At 44.2% G+C, this 17,734-nt stretch overlaps 1 protein-coding gene across 1 annotated transcript in view; it reads right to left on the bottom strand.

Moving 5' to 3' along the window:
- Positions 1 to 226: 226 nt before the first annotated feature.
- The window catches only part of CHMP4B (charged multivesicular body protein 4B), a 54,440-nt gene continuing 36,932 nt past the window's right edge, over positions 227 to 17,734 (bottom strand). Inside the window, exons 2-5 of the mRNA XM_072800630.1 lie at positions 6,162 to 6,339; positions 3,947 to 4,061; positions 2,781 to 2,907; positions 227 to 1,098 (exon numbers count right to left, since the gene is read on the bottom strand). Of these exons, the coding sequence (XP_072656731.1) occupies positions 1,034 to 1,098; positions 2,781 to 2,907; positions 3,947 to 4,061; positions 6,162 to 6,339 (485 nt within the window). The 3' untranslated portion in view covers positions 227 to 1,033. The remainder of the gene's footprint in view (positions 1,099 to 2,780; positions 2,908 to 3,946; positions 4,062 to 6,161; positions 6,340 to 17,734) is intronic.

The raw sequence follows: 17,734 nt of genomic DNA, 5'->3' as shown, positions 1-17,734 counted from the left end.
TGTGCCCACAGGGTCCCCAAGTAAGATGAAGGCCACAGATCCATGACCTCCAGAACTTAAAAAAACATTTCCAGTAAGATGCACTCTGTTCTTTGGTTCCAATTGTTGATGTACATCATGCTCAAGTCTTGTATATGTTTCCACAGACTCCACTGGACACCTTCTAGCCTTGAAAAAGTCAGCTCCCGAAGCAAAGGACAGATTGATTGAACACAACAGCAAAGTATGAAAATTAATTGAGATATTTAATAGACAGTGCAAACCATAATTTCATCTGAATATAAATGTATGCACATGTTTCCAATGAGTTATCTATCAGTTATCACAAACAGCAACAAGGACCTTAGAGCTATGTTAGAAAAATGTATAGCTGGGATTTAACTCTACAATCTCACTTGCTCTCAAGAGAACACCATCCATTTCAAATTAGTGTCACAAACTCCAAAAAGACCAGGGGAGTAGGAGTGAGGGGTAGGCAGAGTGGTAAACACAAGGGCCAGTACACAGGTGATGGACAGAAATACAGTTCTCAAGGAAACCAAAGTCAGATGCATTATTACAGCTAAGGACAAGGAAAAGCCTATGGCTTTTAAAAAACTTTTCTGCCAGTACCATACAAGTCTTACAAAGAGATGTGCGACAAGTCAACTGACTTAAAAGGACAGAGGCTACATTTTCAGATCATTTCAATTGCGAACGGTCGACCCTTTCCATTGAGGTTCAGCAGTGGAGTTAGCGTAGTCCAGAAGCTCAATGTTGGATTTGCAAATACAGTTTATTTTACAGAAATTCAACATTATAAACAGCAGGCACCTCCCACCCCACCCGCCCGCCCCCCTCCCCCCTCCCCATCCCGCTGGGTGCAGACCATGCTATGCAGAGAGTGAGCAGTGATGCGGCCCTACTGCTTTGGAGGGGGATTCAGGAGCGATGGAACCTGCCTGCACCATGTCCTGCCTGCCCCACACACGCACACGCCTGCCCGCTGCACAGGCCACCAGAGTCTGTCTGGGCCCAGCCCGCACTGGACCAGTTACATGGATCCAGCCCAGTTCTCCAATTCCTTCATGTCATCCTCTTCCTCTTCCTTCTTCTTGGCTGTGTGAAAAGAGAAAAGGCTATTTAGGAGGGTTGGTTACAGTGCTCTCAACACATCTGGCTGGGTGCCAGGGCTGTCTATAAAACAGCCCTGCCCTTGCACCCAGCCTCCTCACCAGGCTATCAGCAGACTGTTTCTCTGTGCCTGAAAGCTGCAACACAAAACTCCAGATAACAGGCAACACACGTTCCCCAGCACCTCACCTCCACCCGCATCGGGGCCAGGCAAAACAAGGATTCTACAGAGAGCCCATCAGAATTCTGGGAAGGCTTCAGTCGCAGGGCATTTGAGAAGGGGGACATCAGGAAGAACCCCAGAGAGCTAATCCTTGCCAGCATTCCCCCTTCACCTCAAGTGGCTTTTTTTTTTTAAGATTTTATTTATTTATTCACAAGAGACACACAGAGAGAGGCAGAGACACAGGCAGAGGGAGAAGCAGGCTCCACGCAGGGAGCCCGAAGCGGGCCTCGATCCTGGGTCCCCAGGATCACACCCTGGGCCGAAGGCAGGCTCAACTGCCGAGCCACCCAGGGATCCCATCTCAAGTGGCTTGAACCACCTCTCCACACCCACAGGTGCCCCTTAAACAGTGTTTGGACCCCCTTTGCCTGAACCCACCACAGGCTGCTGACTCAACTTAAGGGGCCATTTCCTCTTGATTCATGGGAGGCTAGGAGGACTACAGCCTCGTTACACTGCTCCCCAGGCTCTCTCTCCACACCGAATCAAACTTTGTTACCTTTTCTTTCTTTTCTAAAAAGATTTTGTTTTTTCATTTGAGAGAGAGAGAGCACAAGCGTGGGGAACAGCAGGCAGAGGGAGAAGCAGGCTCCCGCTAAGCAGGGAGCCCACCGTGGGGCTCAACCCCAGAACCCTGGGATCATGACCTGAGCTGAAGGCAGATGTTTACTGACTGAGCCACCCAGGCGCCCCAGTACCTTTATTTTTTTTTTATTTTTTATTTTTTTTACCTTTATTTTTTTTTATTTTTATTTTTTTTTCCCCAGTACCTTTAGTAGAAGTGTGGTGAGGGATACTTCTACCCGAGGGTGAAATAATGACGAGGAAGTGGAAAGAAGGAGCAGACAGAAGGAAATGAAAGTCTGATAGAACCAGGCGTCTAAAAAAAGCCAGAGCTGTTTCTTTCCCACAGTGGCTGCCTCTGAGGCTCCACGTTTTTACAGGGGTGCACAGCACGGGGTATTAGACAGGAACCAAGAGCTGGTCCTGGAATTAAACTTTCACACCTTCTCCCAGGGCCTAAAACTTTTTCTTATTTGGTGACATAGGAAAAATCATTCTGGAATAGTGGTTCCTAACTGGGGTGATCCCCCCACACCCTGCAGGGGACATCTGGCAGTATCTGGAGACATTTTTGGTTGTCACAACTTGGGGAAGACAGAGCCCAGGAGTGCTACGTAAATATCTCTAGTGCATAAAACAACCCCCACCCCCAACCCAAAGAATCACCTGGCTGTGTCAATAGTGCTGAGGTTAAAGAACTCTGTTCTATAGAGAAACTAGGAAAAGACAGGTGATGATGTCTCTGTGGCCGTCAAAACAGATCTTCTGTGATTCTGAATCCTGGGCAGACTCAGGACCCAAACTGAGGTCAGCCAACCTCAAGATTACCCACTACATGGCACTAGGGGTATGTCATGACTGGGTAAGAAGTACTCACTGGGTTTTGATGGTAAGGTTATAGAGGGAACATTTGGTAGAGGGACTGTTTCGGGTCCACTGATTTCCAGCAAATTCTTGTCTAGTTCTTCCTGTTCTAGTTCTTCTAATTCTGCCATGAGTTCATCCTGGTAAAGGAAACACAAGAGTGAGAGGGATGTTCCTGGGCATTGTACTCCCTGCAGAGGTCCTTCTTTCTAGGTAACTTAAGAGGACACACACCCCTTCTAAGATCAGAAGGGAGATGAACTCCAGGTCCATACTGTGTGACTCAAACTCTAAACACGGTTCTACTGGTGAACATAATACACTATCAAGCAGTTAGAGTCTATATTCAGTATCTTACGCTAGTTGTCAGCATTTTGAGAGGAGGGACTATATCTTTTCATTCTTCTTTATCTCAGAACTGGGCACACTCAGTGAATATTCAGGAATATTTGCTAAATTAAAATTAACTTGACTAGTCCATCAAATTTCAGTCTGAAACCATGAAAACCCTGGTGCTGGGAACCAAGTATAAGACCCACAAGGCTGTTTTCTCAGCCTTATGGTGGGAATCAGCACAAAGAATTGGGTTCAGTGGAGAGAACCTGACCTTCAGCAGACTCAAATTAACACAGATTGAAACACCTTCAACAGGGCCTTTTATTGTAATTTAAAACCCTAAGAGACTCAAAATCTCAACTGCTATAGTAGAAACTGCTAGGGGGCCAAGTTTCAGATGAACCCCTCAGGGGTCAGATATAAATGCTCCTTCCTGGGCTTCATCTTCACCTCAAATCAGCTGCCCAAGGGCAAATCCCATAAAGTTCTCCAAAAAATGGTCACCTCAGCTGCCACGGCTCTCAGCCCAGAGTCCACCATGAAATGTGTAAATTAATTATTTATTGAAACCAATCAATGACTTGAAACCTGCTGAAGAGTCCCTATGAAGGTCCCTTTACTCAACCTAAGCTTCTATCTCAAAGAGTGAAAGCCATCTCTCAAAAATCAGAATTAGGGAGAGCTAATACTATGCCCTATTTAAGTCCCAGTCTCTGGAAGGATGAAAACTGGTGATTTCTAAACCACACACATTCTGCCACAGAGCCTGCAACAGCACATTAAAGGACGGCCTGGCCCAGGTGTCATTTGTGAGGCTTGTGTGAACTGCATGAAACCACTCACCTCATCAAACTCTTCTCCAAATCCTACAGGTTTTGAAATAGCTGTTGAAATCTCCTCTGCAAGTTCTTGCTGGTCAGCAATGTCCTGCATTAATTCATCAACTTTATCGATGTCCCTTTAAATGAAATGGACAGATGTCATATTGGACAGTCTGTGTAAAAAGGGCCTTTGAGGCAGGAACAGAAACCCTATTGCACACAATCTGCTTCCTAGCCCTACTTCTTTAATTATTCCCTATGAGGAATTATTTTTTTCCCTATGAGGAATTATTTTTTTGTCTTTATATCTTCTTCCCCCTTTTATTTTTTTTTTAAGATTTTATTTATTTATTTGAGAGAGAGAGAGAGCAGGGGGAGGGGTAGAGGGAGAAGCAGGCTCCCCTTTCAGCAGGGAGAGGGATGTGGGGCTCAATTCCAGGACCCTGGGATCATGACCTGAGCTGAAGGCAGATGCTTAACTGACTGAGCCACCCCAGGTCCCCTTCCTCCCCTTTTTAGAAGAGAATCACAGAATCAAAAGGACGGAGTATTCTTAGGCATAATCTAGTCCAACATCCCAAGAAAATAAAGCTTATTAGTAAAGTTAGATGCCACATTCATGATTTCACATGTAAGCTAGTAATAAATATGTCAGATGAGACTACAGAACTTTAACTCCTGGGCCAACAGCTCTTCTTCAAGCTCAAAGGCAACTCTGTAACTCTGTACAGGAAGAGATAAAATCACAAATCACAAAATATAGTTGTGCTCCCTTCCCATCTACTCAAATCCACTTATGGCTCCTTCACTAGGACCCCAAAGAAAGGCAAACATGCAGAATTACTTTCTATCTACTGTCATTCTTATAAACACACAATTAATCAGTTTAATATATACACATATACTTCAAAGCATGCACAGTGGGTTACAGAGATATGCTCTGTGCTAGGCATCTTAGCTCTGTGCTAGAAGAACACAGAAATGGAGCAGACAGGGACCTAACTTAGGAAACTCCGTCCAATGACCATCCACCTCCCCTCTCTGGGACATAACTTCTACCGTGATAATCAGAGGCCTGGGTGAGAAGACTTTCTAAGGACCTTACTGGCTAGAAACTCTGCTCATCAGAAGAATCCTAAATTACTTAGAAATATTGTTCCATTCCATGAGATCTTTTTCTTTTTTTTTTTTTTTTTTAATTTTTATTTATTTATGATAGTCACAGAGAGAGAGAGAGAGAGGCAGAGACACAGGCAGAGGGAGAAGCAGGCTCCATGCACCGGGAGCCCGACGTGGGATTCGATCCCGGGTCTCTAGGATCGCGCCGCCCTGGGCCAAAGGCAGGCGCTAAACCGCTGCGCCACCCAGGGATCCCTCTTCTTTTTTTTAAGTGGCTCTACACTGGGTTCAAGCCAATGACCTTGAGATCAAGACCTGAATTGAGATCAAGAGCTGCATGCTTAACTAACTGAGCCACCCAGGAGCCCCAAGATCTGCCTCTTTAGGCAACAGGGTACATAACCCATTTTATTTTACTTTACTTATTTTTTTAAGATTTTATTTATTTATTCATGATAGACACACATACATACACAGAGAGAGAGAGAGAGAGAGAGAGGCAGAGACACAGGCAGAGGGGAGAAGCAGGCTCCACGCCGGGAGCCCGACGCGGGACTCGATCCTGGGACTCCAGGATTGCGCCCTGGGCCAAAGGCAAGCGCTAAACCGCTGAGCCACCCAGGGATCCCCCATAACCCATTTTAAAAGCACTGGGTGTTAGGGGCACCTGGGTGGCTCTGACAGTTTAGTGTCTGCCTTCAGCTCAGGTCGATCCAGGGATCGAGCCCCATGTCAGGTTCCCTGCTCGGCGCGGAGTCTGCTTCTCCCTCTCTCTCTCCCCACTCATGTCTCTCTCTCTCTCTCTCTCTCTCTCAACTTAATCTCTCTCAAATAAATAAATCCTTAAAAAATTTGAAGAAAAGTACTGGCTGTTATAAACAACTGATGAATCATTGAACACTACATCTGAAACTAGTATGTACTGTATGTTGGCTAATTGATTTTAAATAAAAAATAAAAGGAGTTCTAAAAAAGAATGCAAATTAAAACAAACTCAGGTGTTTGAACAGATAAATCAAAGGGTCGCCCAAGGCCATGCCCAGGAATTGAGGCATTCCAGGGCCAGCATTGCCCTGCCACAAGGGTGCCCCCCCCTCCAAAAGTGGGTAGCCACATACATGTTGTCATGGGCAGCCTTCATCGCCTTAGCAGCATAGCCCATGTTCTTGAGCACCTCGGTGTTGGTATTGGCATTCTCCAGGGCTTCCCGCTGAAACTCGATGGTTGATAGTGTGCCGTCGATCTGCGCCAGCTGCTTTTCATACCTCTTCTTGCGCTTCAGTGCCTGGAGGGCCGCTGCATGAGAGAGAAAATAGGGTTTCAGAGAGCCTAGATACCAGAATATCCTAGAGTTCACTTGAGTCTTCGCCCTAATTGTAATAAACGCACCTCTGTTGTTGCTTCCACTGTAACACAGGGTTAATAATCTCTTCTACACAAAGAGCATATTCAATTTTCTAAGAAAACTATTCAAAATTCACATACTTCAAAATGCAGCGAAGCACACAAGCTAAAGTTCATGTCGTGTAACCATCACCTCACTAACCAAAGTATGGAAAGGCACCGAGATAGAGGATGTGTTTTGAGGCCATTACTGCTTTAGGTTTGAACCTTAGGTGAGCTACTCAGCTTCCCCGATAGGCTCATTGTGAGGAGATGAGATATATGTAAACACCTAGCACAACTTAAACATAGTGGACACCCAAAAACCAGCACTTCTAATTATTATAAAGCAGCTTTGAAGTATCATTTTATGCCAATAAAGTTATAAAAATAATAATGACTATACCAGATACTGGATAAGATGGGGTTAAAATGCTCTCTCACACATAGCTGACAACTCTAAGTTGATATACTGATTCTGAAAAGCAATATGGCAACACATAGCAATAGCCATAATGGTGTTGCTGCCCTATGACCCAGTAATTTCCTTCTGGAAATGTATTCAACAAGAGCAAAAACCCCCATGCCCAGAGATGGTTACTGTAGCATTCTCTATCATAGAAAAGAAAGACAGAATTCCCTGCCAGGGACAAATCTAGAGTCTGACATTTGGTCACGTCAACGTCATCATCTATCTATCCTTCCTGGCATGTTAAGGCTGTAGAGATCATCTTGTTCTTTTCTTTCTTTTAATTTTAAAAAATTTTTTATTTATTTATGATAGTCACAGAGAGAGAGAGAGAGAGGCAGAGACACAGGCAGAGGGAGAAGCAGGCTCCATGCACCCGGAGCCTGGTGTGGGATTCGATCCTGGGTCTCCAAGATCGCGCCCTGGGCCAAAGGCAGGCGCCAAACCGCTGTGCCACCCAGGGATCCCAAGATCATCTTGTTCTTAGATCCAGTCAGAATAAGCAATTTGACCAAGGTGAATCTGTGGCAGAGCAGGAGGCAAAAGCACATCTCTCTACTCACAATCCAAGGTGCCTTCCCCTTACTGTCTTTGCACCGAAAGGTATCGTTAGTACACATCTTAGATGAGCATCAAAGCCAGAAAGAGGGGATCCCTGGTGGCTAAGCAGTTTAGCGCCTGCCTTTGGCCCAGGGCGTGATCCTTTAAAGGTAGAAATGACCATCAGCAGATGAGGAAACAGATTCAGAGAGGTTACATCATCCAGGTCACCAGATATGTAACCCAAGTGTGGAACCCCAAAGTTTATGCTCTGCCATTCTGTTGTGCTTTCCACTTAATGAAAAAGGCAGGATCCTGCCTTGAAGGGGAGTGTCAAGGAGACTGTGGGAACACAGATGAGGGAAGGTAAATCCAACCATGTCATTCCTTTGTTTAAAAACTCTCAATAGCTCCCTATTTCTACAAGAAAAAGCCTCCATGTGGTTTAATACGGCCTGTAAGATCCTGCAAGGGACTGGGGTTGTCATCACAGACCACATTCTAGAGTCCTTTGGTCATGCCATTGACCATGATGGCAGAGGGAAGACAGCCTGGTATGTAAGTGCTCAGGGGTTGCTCCCTTGTGCCTTCCTTAGTGTTGCCTTTCCACAGAAACCAGCTCAGATACATTCGAATCAACATGTGATTCTCAAGTCTTTTCAGGCCAATGTCCCACACAGATGCCTCTTTCCCAGGTCTGCCTCAGGGGGACCCCCACTACCCATGGCATAGCCCAGCCTATAAAAATTTGCCTCCCAGGATGCCTGGGTGGCTGAGTGGTTGAGAATCTGCCTTCAGCCCAGGGCGTGATCCTGGAGTCCCGAGATCAAGCCTACATTGGGCTCTCTGCATGGAGCCTGCTTCTCCCTCTGCCTATGTCTCTGACTCTCTCTCTTTGTGTTTCTCAGGAATAAATAAATAAAATCTTAAAAAAAATTTGCCTCTCATGTTTACGAGTAAAGTGAACAAGGTGTCCAACTGCCTACTGTGCGGTAAACAAGCAAAATGGCTGAGGCAGTCCCATCCACTTTCTCATTTAATCTTCCTACACCCAGTCATAGAGCAAAGATCCCAGATTTTTTTTCTTTTAAACATTTTATTTTTTTATTTGACACAGAAAGAGTATAAGCAGAGGGAGTGGCAGGCAGAGGCAGAGGCAGAGGCAGAGGCAGAGGGAGAGGGAGAAGCAGGCTCCCTGCTGAGCAAGGAGCCCAACGCAGGGCAGCCTGGGTGGCTCAGCGGTTTAGTGCTGCCTTCGGCCCAGGGCGTGATCCTGGGGTCCTGGGATTGAGTCCCATGTCGGGCTCCCTGCATGGAGCCTGCTTCTCCCTCTGCCTGTGCCTCTCTCTCTCTCTCTCTCTCTGTCTCTCATGAATAAATAAATAATAAAATCTTAAAAAAAAAAAAAAAAAAAAGGAGCCAAACGCAGAACTCAATCCCAGCACCCTGGGATTATGACCCAAGCTAAAGGCAGATGCCCAACTGACCTAGTCACCCAGGTGCCCAAGAGATCCCAGATCTATGCTAACAAAAGAGACTGGGAATAAGAATGGTGAAATGGCCCATCTAAGTCACACTGCTGTTATGTGGAGAGGAGAGGGCTCAACCACTGGTCTGCGTAAATCCTCAGGTCTCTGCTCTTCCCACACAGGCTCAGAATGATGGCAAGTGACACTGGAAGAGTTCTCAGGAATGAACAATGAGATGACACATCTGCCTTGCTTTCTAGTGTCCTGAGTGTAGCAGGAGCCTTGATTTTATATAGTCAGCTACATTCTGATTTTTGTTCTTTTTCTTTTTTTTTTTTTTTTCAAATTTTGTTCTCGGGTCTCTTTTTTTCCAAACCCTGTGTAAAAGGCTGACTTTCAATAAATCACAGTGAGGGAGCTGCTCTGCTTCATATAAAACCCCAACCCAGGGATCCCTGGGTGGCGCAGCGGTTTGGCGCCTGCCTTTGGCCCAGGGCGCGATCCTGGAGACCCGGGATCGAGTCCCACATCGGGCTCCCGGTGCATGGAGCCTGCTTCTCCCTCTGCCTGTGTCTCTGCCTGTCTCTCTCTCTCTGTGACTATCATAAATAAATAAAAAAAAAAATTAAAAAAAAAAAAACATATTAAAACCCCAACCCAGAAGCAAGTCATCTGTGAATAGTTTAACACTAAGTTTGGGGACACCTGGGTGCCTCAGCAGTTAAGCGTCTGCCTTCAGCTCAGGGCATGATCCTGGGGTCCCAGGATCGAGTCCCACATCGGGCTCCTTGCATGGAGCCTGCTTCTCCCTCTGCCTGTGTGTCTCTGCCTCTCTCTCTCTGTGTCTCTCATGAATAAACAAATAAAAATCTTTAAAAAAAAATAACACTAGATTCCCCATACACTCTGACTTTAAAACCAAATTTATCCTTTCTCTATTAATATGTTAATTTTAGAACTGCTTTAACTTTTCCTATAATACGTTTTCTTTTTTTTTTTTTTTTAAGATTTTATTTATTTATTCATGAGAGATACAGAGAGAGAGGCAGAGACACAGGCAGAGGGAGAAGCAGGCTCCATGCAGGGAGCCCTGTGTGGGACTCGATCCCGGGACCCCAGGATCATGCCCTAGCTGAAGGCAGACGCTTAACTGCTGAGCCACCCAGGCATCCCTCTACTACATTTTCTTTTCTTTTTTAAAAAATATTTTATTTGTTTATTCATGAGAGACACAGACTGAGAGAGAGAGAGGCAGAGACACAGGCAGAGGGAGAAGCAGGCTCCATGCAGGGAGCCCTGTGTGGGACTCGATCCCGGGACCCCAGGATCATGCCCTAGCTGAAGGCAGACGCTTAACTGCTGAGCCACCCAGGCATCCCTCTACTACATTTTCTTTTCTTTTTTAAAAAATATTTTATTTGTTTATTCATGAGAGACACAGACTGAGAGAGAGAGAGGCAGAGACACAGGCAGAGGGAGAAGCAGGCTCCATGCAGGGAGCCCGACGTGGGACTTGATCCCAGAGTCTCGACTCTGGGATCACACCCTGAGCCAAAGGCAGATGCTCAACCACTAAGCCACCCAGGTGTCCCCCTCTAATACATTTTCATTTGGCAGTGACTCCTCGTATGCCAATCTTATATTGCTCCAATCGCCACATTACTTCTAAAACTTCCCAAGCAATAAATGATCTGGAAGCAAATAACCTGAACATACCAGGGAGGTAAGCAAGAGTCACCCCATGAATGAAATGTTTACATTATTCATGTTTATAGACCAACATCTAGTACAATGGCTGGTATAAAGTGCTTCATATATATTAAACTGAATCTCTAATTTCATCTGTATTTTAAGTTTTTCATGTATTTTATGCAGGGTTCCTCGTGTGTGGTACACCCATATTTTATCTCCTGTGTACCTGTGACTCGAAGGAGAAATGATAATGTCTCATTGAAACACTGGCTAAAACAATCATTGGATAGGATTTTTTCTCTGCATCCCTCCTGGCCCATAAAATAGGAACTCTTGTAAGCACTTGCCCTTCCCTTCATTCTCACCATAAGGTGTTTTCAGGGAGGAAGAAAAGGGCCTGAGTAATCAGCCTGGCCCTTTCGGGTTTCCATCCCCTGCCTGCAGGGTTCACACAGTCTTCTCCATGTAGTAAACTCTCCAGGATGGTGCCTGGCAGGGAAAGTTGATTTATTTCCCCAATCTAACTCCTGTGTGTATGTCTTAGCTAGTTAAGAACTCCAAAGAGAAAGGGTACATGATTCATTTTCTCCCTTCATACATGGTTCATGAGCAATCTTTTTATTAAAGATCTATTTATTTATTTAAGGTAAGAGAGGCAGAGGGTGAGGGAGAGAAAGTCTCAAGTAGATTCCTCACTGAGCATGGGGCCCACCTCGGGGTTCAATCTCATGACCCTGAGATCAGGACCTGAGCCAAAACTTAACCAACTGTGCCACCCAGGTGCCCCTATGTAAGGTAATCTTGAAATTTTTTAAAAAAAGATTTTATTTATTTATTTATTTATTTATTTATTTATTTATTTGAGAGAGAGAGAGCACAAGCTGGGGGAGGGGCAAAGGGAGAAGGAGGAGCAGACTCCTCACTGAGCAGGGAGTCCGACCCAGGGTTCAATTCCAGGACCCTGAGATCATGACCCAAGCTGAAGGCAGATGCTTAACCAACTAAGCCACCCAGGCACCCTGACGTGATCTTGAAATTAGCAGCACCTAGGTGGCTCAGTCAGTTAAACATCTGACTCTTGGTTTTGGCTCAGGACGTGATCTCAGGGTCATGGGATTGATCCCAGTGTCAGGCTCTGTGCTGAGCATGGATGGAGCCTGCTTGTGATTCTCTCTCTCCCTCTGCCCCTCCTGTTTGCATGACCTCCCTCTCAATAAATAAAACCTTAAAAAAAAAAAAAGTAATTAGACATGAGGTCACCATTTGGGCTACAAGAATACGTGTAAACATAAATATTCATAGCACTTAAACCACTCTGTATCTTAGAAACGTGGAAGAGTGGTGAAGTATATAACTTAGGCCAAACTAAAGGAGTTGAATGCCATTCTTTCTGCATACTGTTATACTTAAATAAAATATCATCCATCTCAACCTTACTTCTGACCACCGGAATTTACTTCTACATATGGCCAAAGTTTAAGGGGCCAAGCCTAATGTTTTATATAAATATGTGCTGGCTCTTAGTGCCTTGCATTATACATCTCCAAATTTCTGAGGTTGGGTTAAAAAGCAAGTACAGGGTTCTTATTACAAAACAAAAACAAAAACAAAAACAAAAACAAAAAACAAAAAAAAAATCTATGTGAGGTGTTAGATGTTAACTTATCGTGGTAATCATTTCATAATACATATATCAAATCATTATGTTGTATAGCTAAAACTAGTATAATGTTATGTCAATTATATCTCAATAAAACTAGGGGGAAAATGGGAGGAAAAAAAAAACAAGTACTGGGTTAACAAGGAGTTCATCTAAACCAAATATTCAAAGAGGTGTCCAAAGAAATCTCTTTTCTGACAAAGAACCCCAGTGTCATTCATAAACACAGTGGCTTTAACAATGGAAATCTAACTCAGGCCAATAAAAGTTAAAGAGGTTGCTTTTAGATGGAAAAAAATAGTCCTTGGAATCTCCATATTTAATTATGCCTTTGCCAGTTCCAAGAGAGTAATTACAGCAGCAATTACAGAATCTAATAACCAGCTTTATTGGCTCTGAAAGCTGAAGCAAAAACAACTCCAACCATGTTGAAATAAACATTGGTCTCCAGACAGATGCTTCATTAGACACTCTAAATAGCTATTTGGAGGAAAAATACAAAAGAGATACCGTATCAAACAGAGAGACCAGTTGAAAAACTATTCACCCAGGACTGGAAACTCCTCCTGCAAGGCATCTGTTAATGACTGTACAGAAACCATTTTCAGAGAACATATCAGTTCAATACAACTAGATAGCATGCTGCTTTCTCTTAGTCAAAGGCAGACTTGACTTCTCTTTGAAGAGTTGCTGAGGAAGACAAATTTGCCTGCACTGGTCTGGGGGTATTCAGTACAGGAGCCATGAACCCTGGGCATCTCAAAAGATGCTAAAAAGGCCTAACTGTACACTCATGACTAGTACAGAGAAGATTTAGGTATTGATGGGAAGGAGGGCCCAATAATAGCCTGTCACTGAATGAATGAATGAATGAATAAATAAATGATGGTGTCCTTTCAAAGACCCAAGATCCACATCTGAGTTCATCTAGCAAAAGATACAAGGATTAGGAGAAAGGAGGAGAGTGCTGTTCCTTTTTCATTCAGCATGAACCACACAGGAAACACAACATATTCCAGGGGACACCTACACAAATTCAACACAAAGTGGGAATTCTGGAGAACCTGGTCATGGCAGGGCTACTGGCAGGCAGGCAGTAGAGTGAAGCTGAGGGAACCCTGCTTTGCCTGCCTTCAGCAATCATTTGGATGCTCCCTGCTCATCATACCCATGAATAAGCCTCAGATGTTCAGGGTACTCTCAGCCAGGAGAACCACATCTGGCCTCCACCCATTAGTCACTGTGCTGGGGTCACCTGTCATCTGCCCTGAGTATGTGGGCAAGAAAAGACCCAAAGTCAAAACAACCAAGTTAATCACCAATGTCAAAAGAAGCCATTCTCCTACAGAAATGGTTATTACTAAGCATTCATGCACCACATGACATCAGATGTCCCACCAGGCATTGACCAAATGAGTTACAATTTTGGCATCAAAAGTAGGAGGCGTGCACCCTTGAAGGATTCTCGTAGATACTGAAATCTGACCTGTCTCATTAGGTGACTGAGAAAAAACAATGCCCAGAAAAGGTGACACGGCTTGCCAGGATCACACAGGGAGTTAGAGACAGAATCAGAACTAGAACCCAGCTCTAAAGCCAGGGCTCTTTCCACCACCTCAATCAACTTTCTTATCTCCAAATAAAGTTGCTACAAATAAACCAGCAGTTCCCCTACCATAAGGAAAACAGTCTCCTAACGCTTTTTCATCCAATTTCCAAACTCTGCCCTTTGCAATCCCCATTTAAAAGCTCATGCCACCACATGAAAGAACTGGAAAGCTACCAATATTCTCTAAGTTCCCAGGTAGAAGAAAAAAAAGAATGGAAAAGAGGCCCAGTATCTGCCTGGTTCCAGAATACTTTCTTTAAATGGATGCTGTTGATCCTGTCTGCAGTTTCAGAACACAGTGGGAGGGCTAGGCTCTCATTTCTCTACCCTGTACAGAAGTGGCATGCGGCGCCTGAGTGGCTCAGTCGGTTAAGTGTCCAACTCTTGGTTTTGGTTCAGGTTGTGGTTTGAGGGTGGTAGGATTGAGCCCTGCATTAGGCTCTGCACTCTGCATGGAGTCTGCATAAGATTCCCTCTCCCTCTCCCAGTGCTCCTCACACTCATGCTCTCGCTCACTCTAAAAGAGATAAATAAATCTTAAAAAAAAGAAAAAAAAAGTGACAAGACCTACAGTAGCTACAGAAAGGTCTCAGAAACCCACAAGTGCCTTTAAGCCCAGACAGAGGCTGTTTTGTATCCATCCTCACTCAGTAACCCAAGGCTCACCTGTGGAAAAGAGGGCCTAATCCTGCAAAAGCCTTGGAATGCTATTTATGCCCACAGAGCTGAAGAGTGCAGGCAAGAAAAAAAAAAAAGAGTGCAGGCAAGTGGTGCAGATAGCATTTTTCAGAGCAGCCTCCTTCTCTGTGATGTATCTCCCTATTCTCCTAATTTGCTCTCCGTGGCCTGGAGCTAATGCACTCCATTTAGAAATGGTAAAATAAGTTACTTGTGTATGACCAGGAAAGTAGAGTCTGAAACCCTGCTGACTTCATCAGCGAACACACAGGGAGTACAGTACTCACTACAAGGAAAAATTCTAGAGAGAAAGAAAGAAGCCCTTTATCTATTTCATGGGGACAAATATGAAAGAAATAAGCCCCTAATTAACAATCTAACAGAATATCAAATTGCTCCAAATCATTTAAACAACATATAGAAACTATGTTCTGCAAAGGTCAGATAAAGACATGATAAGACACCTTCAAATAAGCTTAGGAAATGCTAAATCATGCCAAATTAACATGGTCATTTAGGGAGTCCAGCTGTTCAGCTGTTTCGGTTCCACTATCAGGTAAACCCTGAGGAATTACTGAACCTCACTAATCCTCAGATAAAAATACTCATCTCATAGAATTATTTTGAGGATTAAAATGAGATATGTATGTGAAGCATCTGGCACAGAGCGAAAAACGCCAAACGCTCAGTAAATGTTGGTCACCAGTATTATTTACTGTAGGACTTCTCAGAGTCTGTTTTAACAGAAAGAGAACTAATACCATTACCACCACCATGTCCTCTCCCATAAAAGATAGCTTGGGGAAAAAAAACAATTTAAAACCACCTTGGTTACTTAGCCAACATAAGCTTCATCAATCTTGGTCCCGCTGATGCGTGCCAACACTGGAGCACAAAGAAAAGAACATGGGGCTTAGTGTCAGAAACACTGGCTCTGATACTGGCTCGGGGTAAGTTACTTCACCTCTTCATCAAATGGAAAAAGGAGTGATACCACTACCCCAAAGATGAATGAGAAAAATAATCTCTCTGAAAATACTCAATAAATGTGAGCATTCTCTCCATCTTGCCCATTTCTTTAAACTTCTGACTCTCTTTCCTTGCCTGTGTCTGATATTCTCTCTGGGGATCTCTGTATCTTCTTTTCCCTGTCCTGTTCTTCCCCCTAGCCCAATGTGTCTTTCCAAGAAACAGTATATAGCTGTGGCACAGTGGAGAAAAATATAATATAGAACAGCAGTTAACACTTCTAAGGAGCTTTTGGGTAGCAGGCACCATAACCGGTGCTTTACATGTTGGATCCTCCCAATAACCCTATAAAGTAGGTACTGCTATTTCCCCATTGACAGATATGAAAATTGAGGCTCAAAGAGTTTTATCACTTGCCCAAGTCATATGGTTAGACAGTGGGAGGCTTGGGATCAATGCCAGGATGCCTATCTGCAGAGGGCGTGTTCTTACTCTATGGAGGAACACCTACTCTGCACTGAGCTGGCAGTTGGCCTGCTTTTGCCTGAGTGTGGGGATCTGAGAGCCTCCTATGCCTTCCCTACCCAACAGATTCCATAAGTTAGTAGTCTGGCACCAAGAGCCTCCAGAGGCAGCTCAGTCCACCCAGAAGTACTTGACTAATTGGTAATCCACGACGGTAGGCAGTAAAAACCTTTGGCTGAAAAAAACATTTTTTCCCCAGTGAATTTTAAATTGGTTAAAAGTACATGTGATAAAATCCAGCCATTTTACTAGCTCCTTTGTATTTAGGTTTACAATTTTACATAGTTGGGGAGGTTGTAATGAGTTGTTTTCTGTTTTAAAACTTCGCCCCGTCATTTCTTCTGAGGCCAGTAGGCTCTGCCTTCTGTCCTCTCACCCCATAATGTTCTCTAAATCTTTTTCCCCAAGACCTAATATGACGTTGCTTCTATATTCTAGAAGACCCAGAGATCCCAACTATAAGAACTTGGTAAAGTTTCTCAAACTTCTGTCAGTTGCCTATTTTTCACCCCCGTTTTAACTCCTGTCAAGATGCCTAGAACTCTATTTGCTTTGGGTTTTTAAAAAAGATTTTATTTATTTATTTGATATATATAGAGAGAGTACAAACAGGGAGAGTGGCAGAGGGAGAAGGAGAAGCAGGCTCCCAGGTGAGCAAGGAGCCCAATGTGAGGCTTGAACCCAGGACCTTGGGATCATAATCCAAGCCGACAGTAAACATTTAAACGACAGAGCCACCCAGGCACCCTGATCTCTATTTTTTTTTTTTTTTAAGTAATCTCTACCCAACATGGGGTTTGAACACATAACCCAAAATGAAGAGTCACATGCTTTACCAACTGAGCCAGCCAGGCGCCCCATGATGCCTAGAACTTTAAAAGCAGAGTCAGGGGCTTGTTTAACTGACAGTGAGCCTAGGACCTCCCCTTGTGACTAAATCTGAGAGGAAGTAGCAGAGACTCAGAGTAAGCAGCAGATTGTTCCAAACTGGACTAGTGAGAGTGGCCCAGGCCATAAGGAAGAAGAGAAAATGGCCAAGGAAAGTCAGACCCATCCAGGGGGAAAGTGCAAAGGCCTTGTGACAAGGGTAACTCAGGGGCAGATAGGAAAACTAAGATCCCAGGAAGGAAGGTGATCTGCCTTTATTATTGAAGGCCACAGTCAGGGGCGGTCCGGATGGCTCAGTGGTTTAGCGCTCCCGTCAGTCAGCCAGGATCGAGTCCCATGTCAGGCTCCCTGCATGGAGCCTGCTTCTCCCTCTGCCTGTGTCTCTGCCTATCTCTCTCTCTCTCTCTCTCTCTGTGTCTCTCATGAATAAATAAATAAAATCTTAAAAAAAAAAAAAAATAAGGCCACAGATAGCCTGTGCTTTGGGATCCAAGGCCAAGGTTCAGAAGAATTCCATTTGAACAGCTATCAGAAACCAAAACTAAGCACCCATGTAACCCATAAATATGTCTTAGTGTTCCATGTCTTAATACATAAATTCGAATGTTACATGTTTCACACAAAAAATTCAGATTTTTTTTTTTTTTAAGATTTTAATTTATTTATGAGAGACACAGAGAGAGAGGCAGAGACAGAGGCAGAGGGAGAAGCAGACTCCATGCAGGGAGCCCGATGAGGGACTCGATCCTGGGACCATGGGATCACTACCTGAGCCAAAGGCAGATGCTCAACCACTGAGCCACCCAGGT

The sequence above is a fragment of the Canis lupus genome, chromosome 26 (genome assembly GCF_048164855.1).
Source record: "Canis lupus baileyi chromosome 26, mCanLup2.hap1, whole genome shotgun sequence".
NCBI classification, from domain to species: domain Eukaryota; kingdom Metazoa; phylum Chordata; class Mammalia; order Carnivora; family Canidae; genus Canis; species Canis lupus.
The sequence above is the reverse complement of the archived record's forward strand: the minus strand, read 5'-3'. Positions and strand labels throughout refer to the sequence as shown.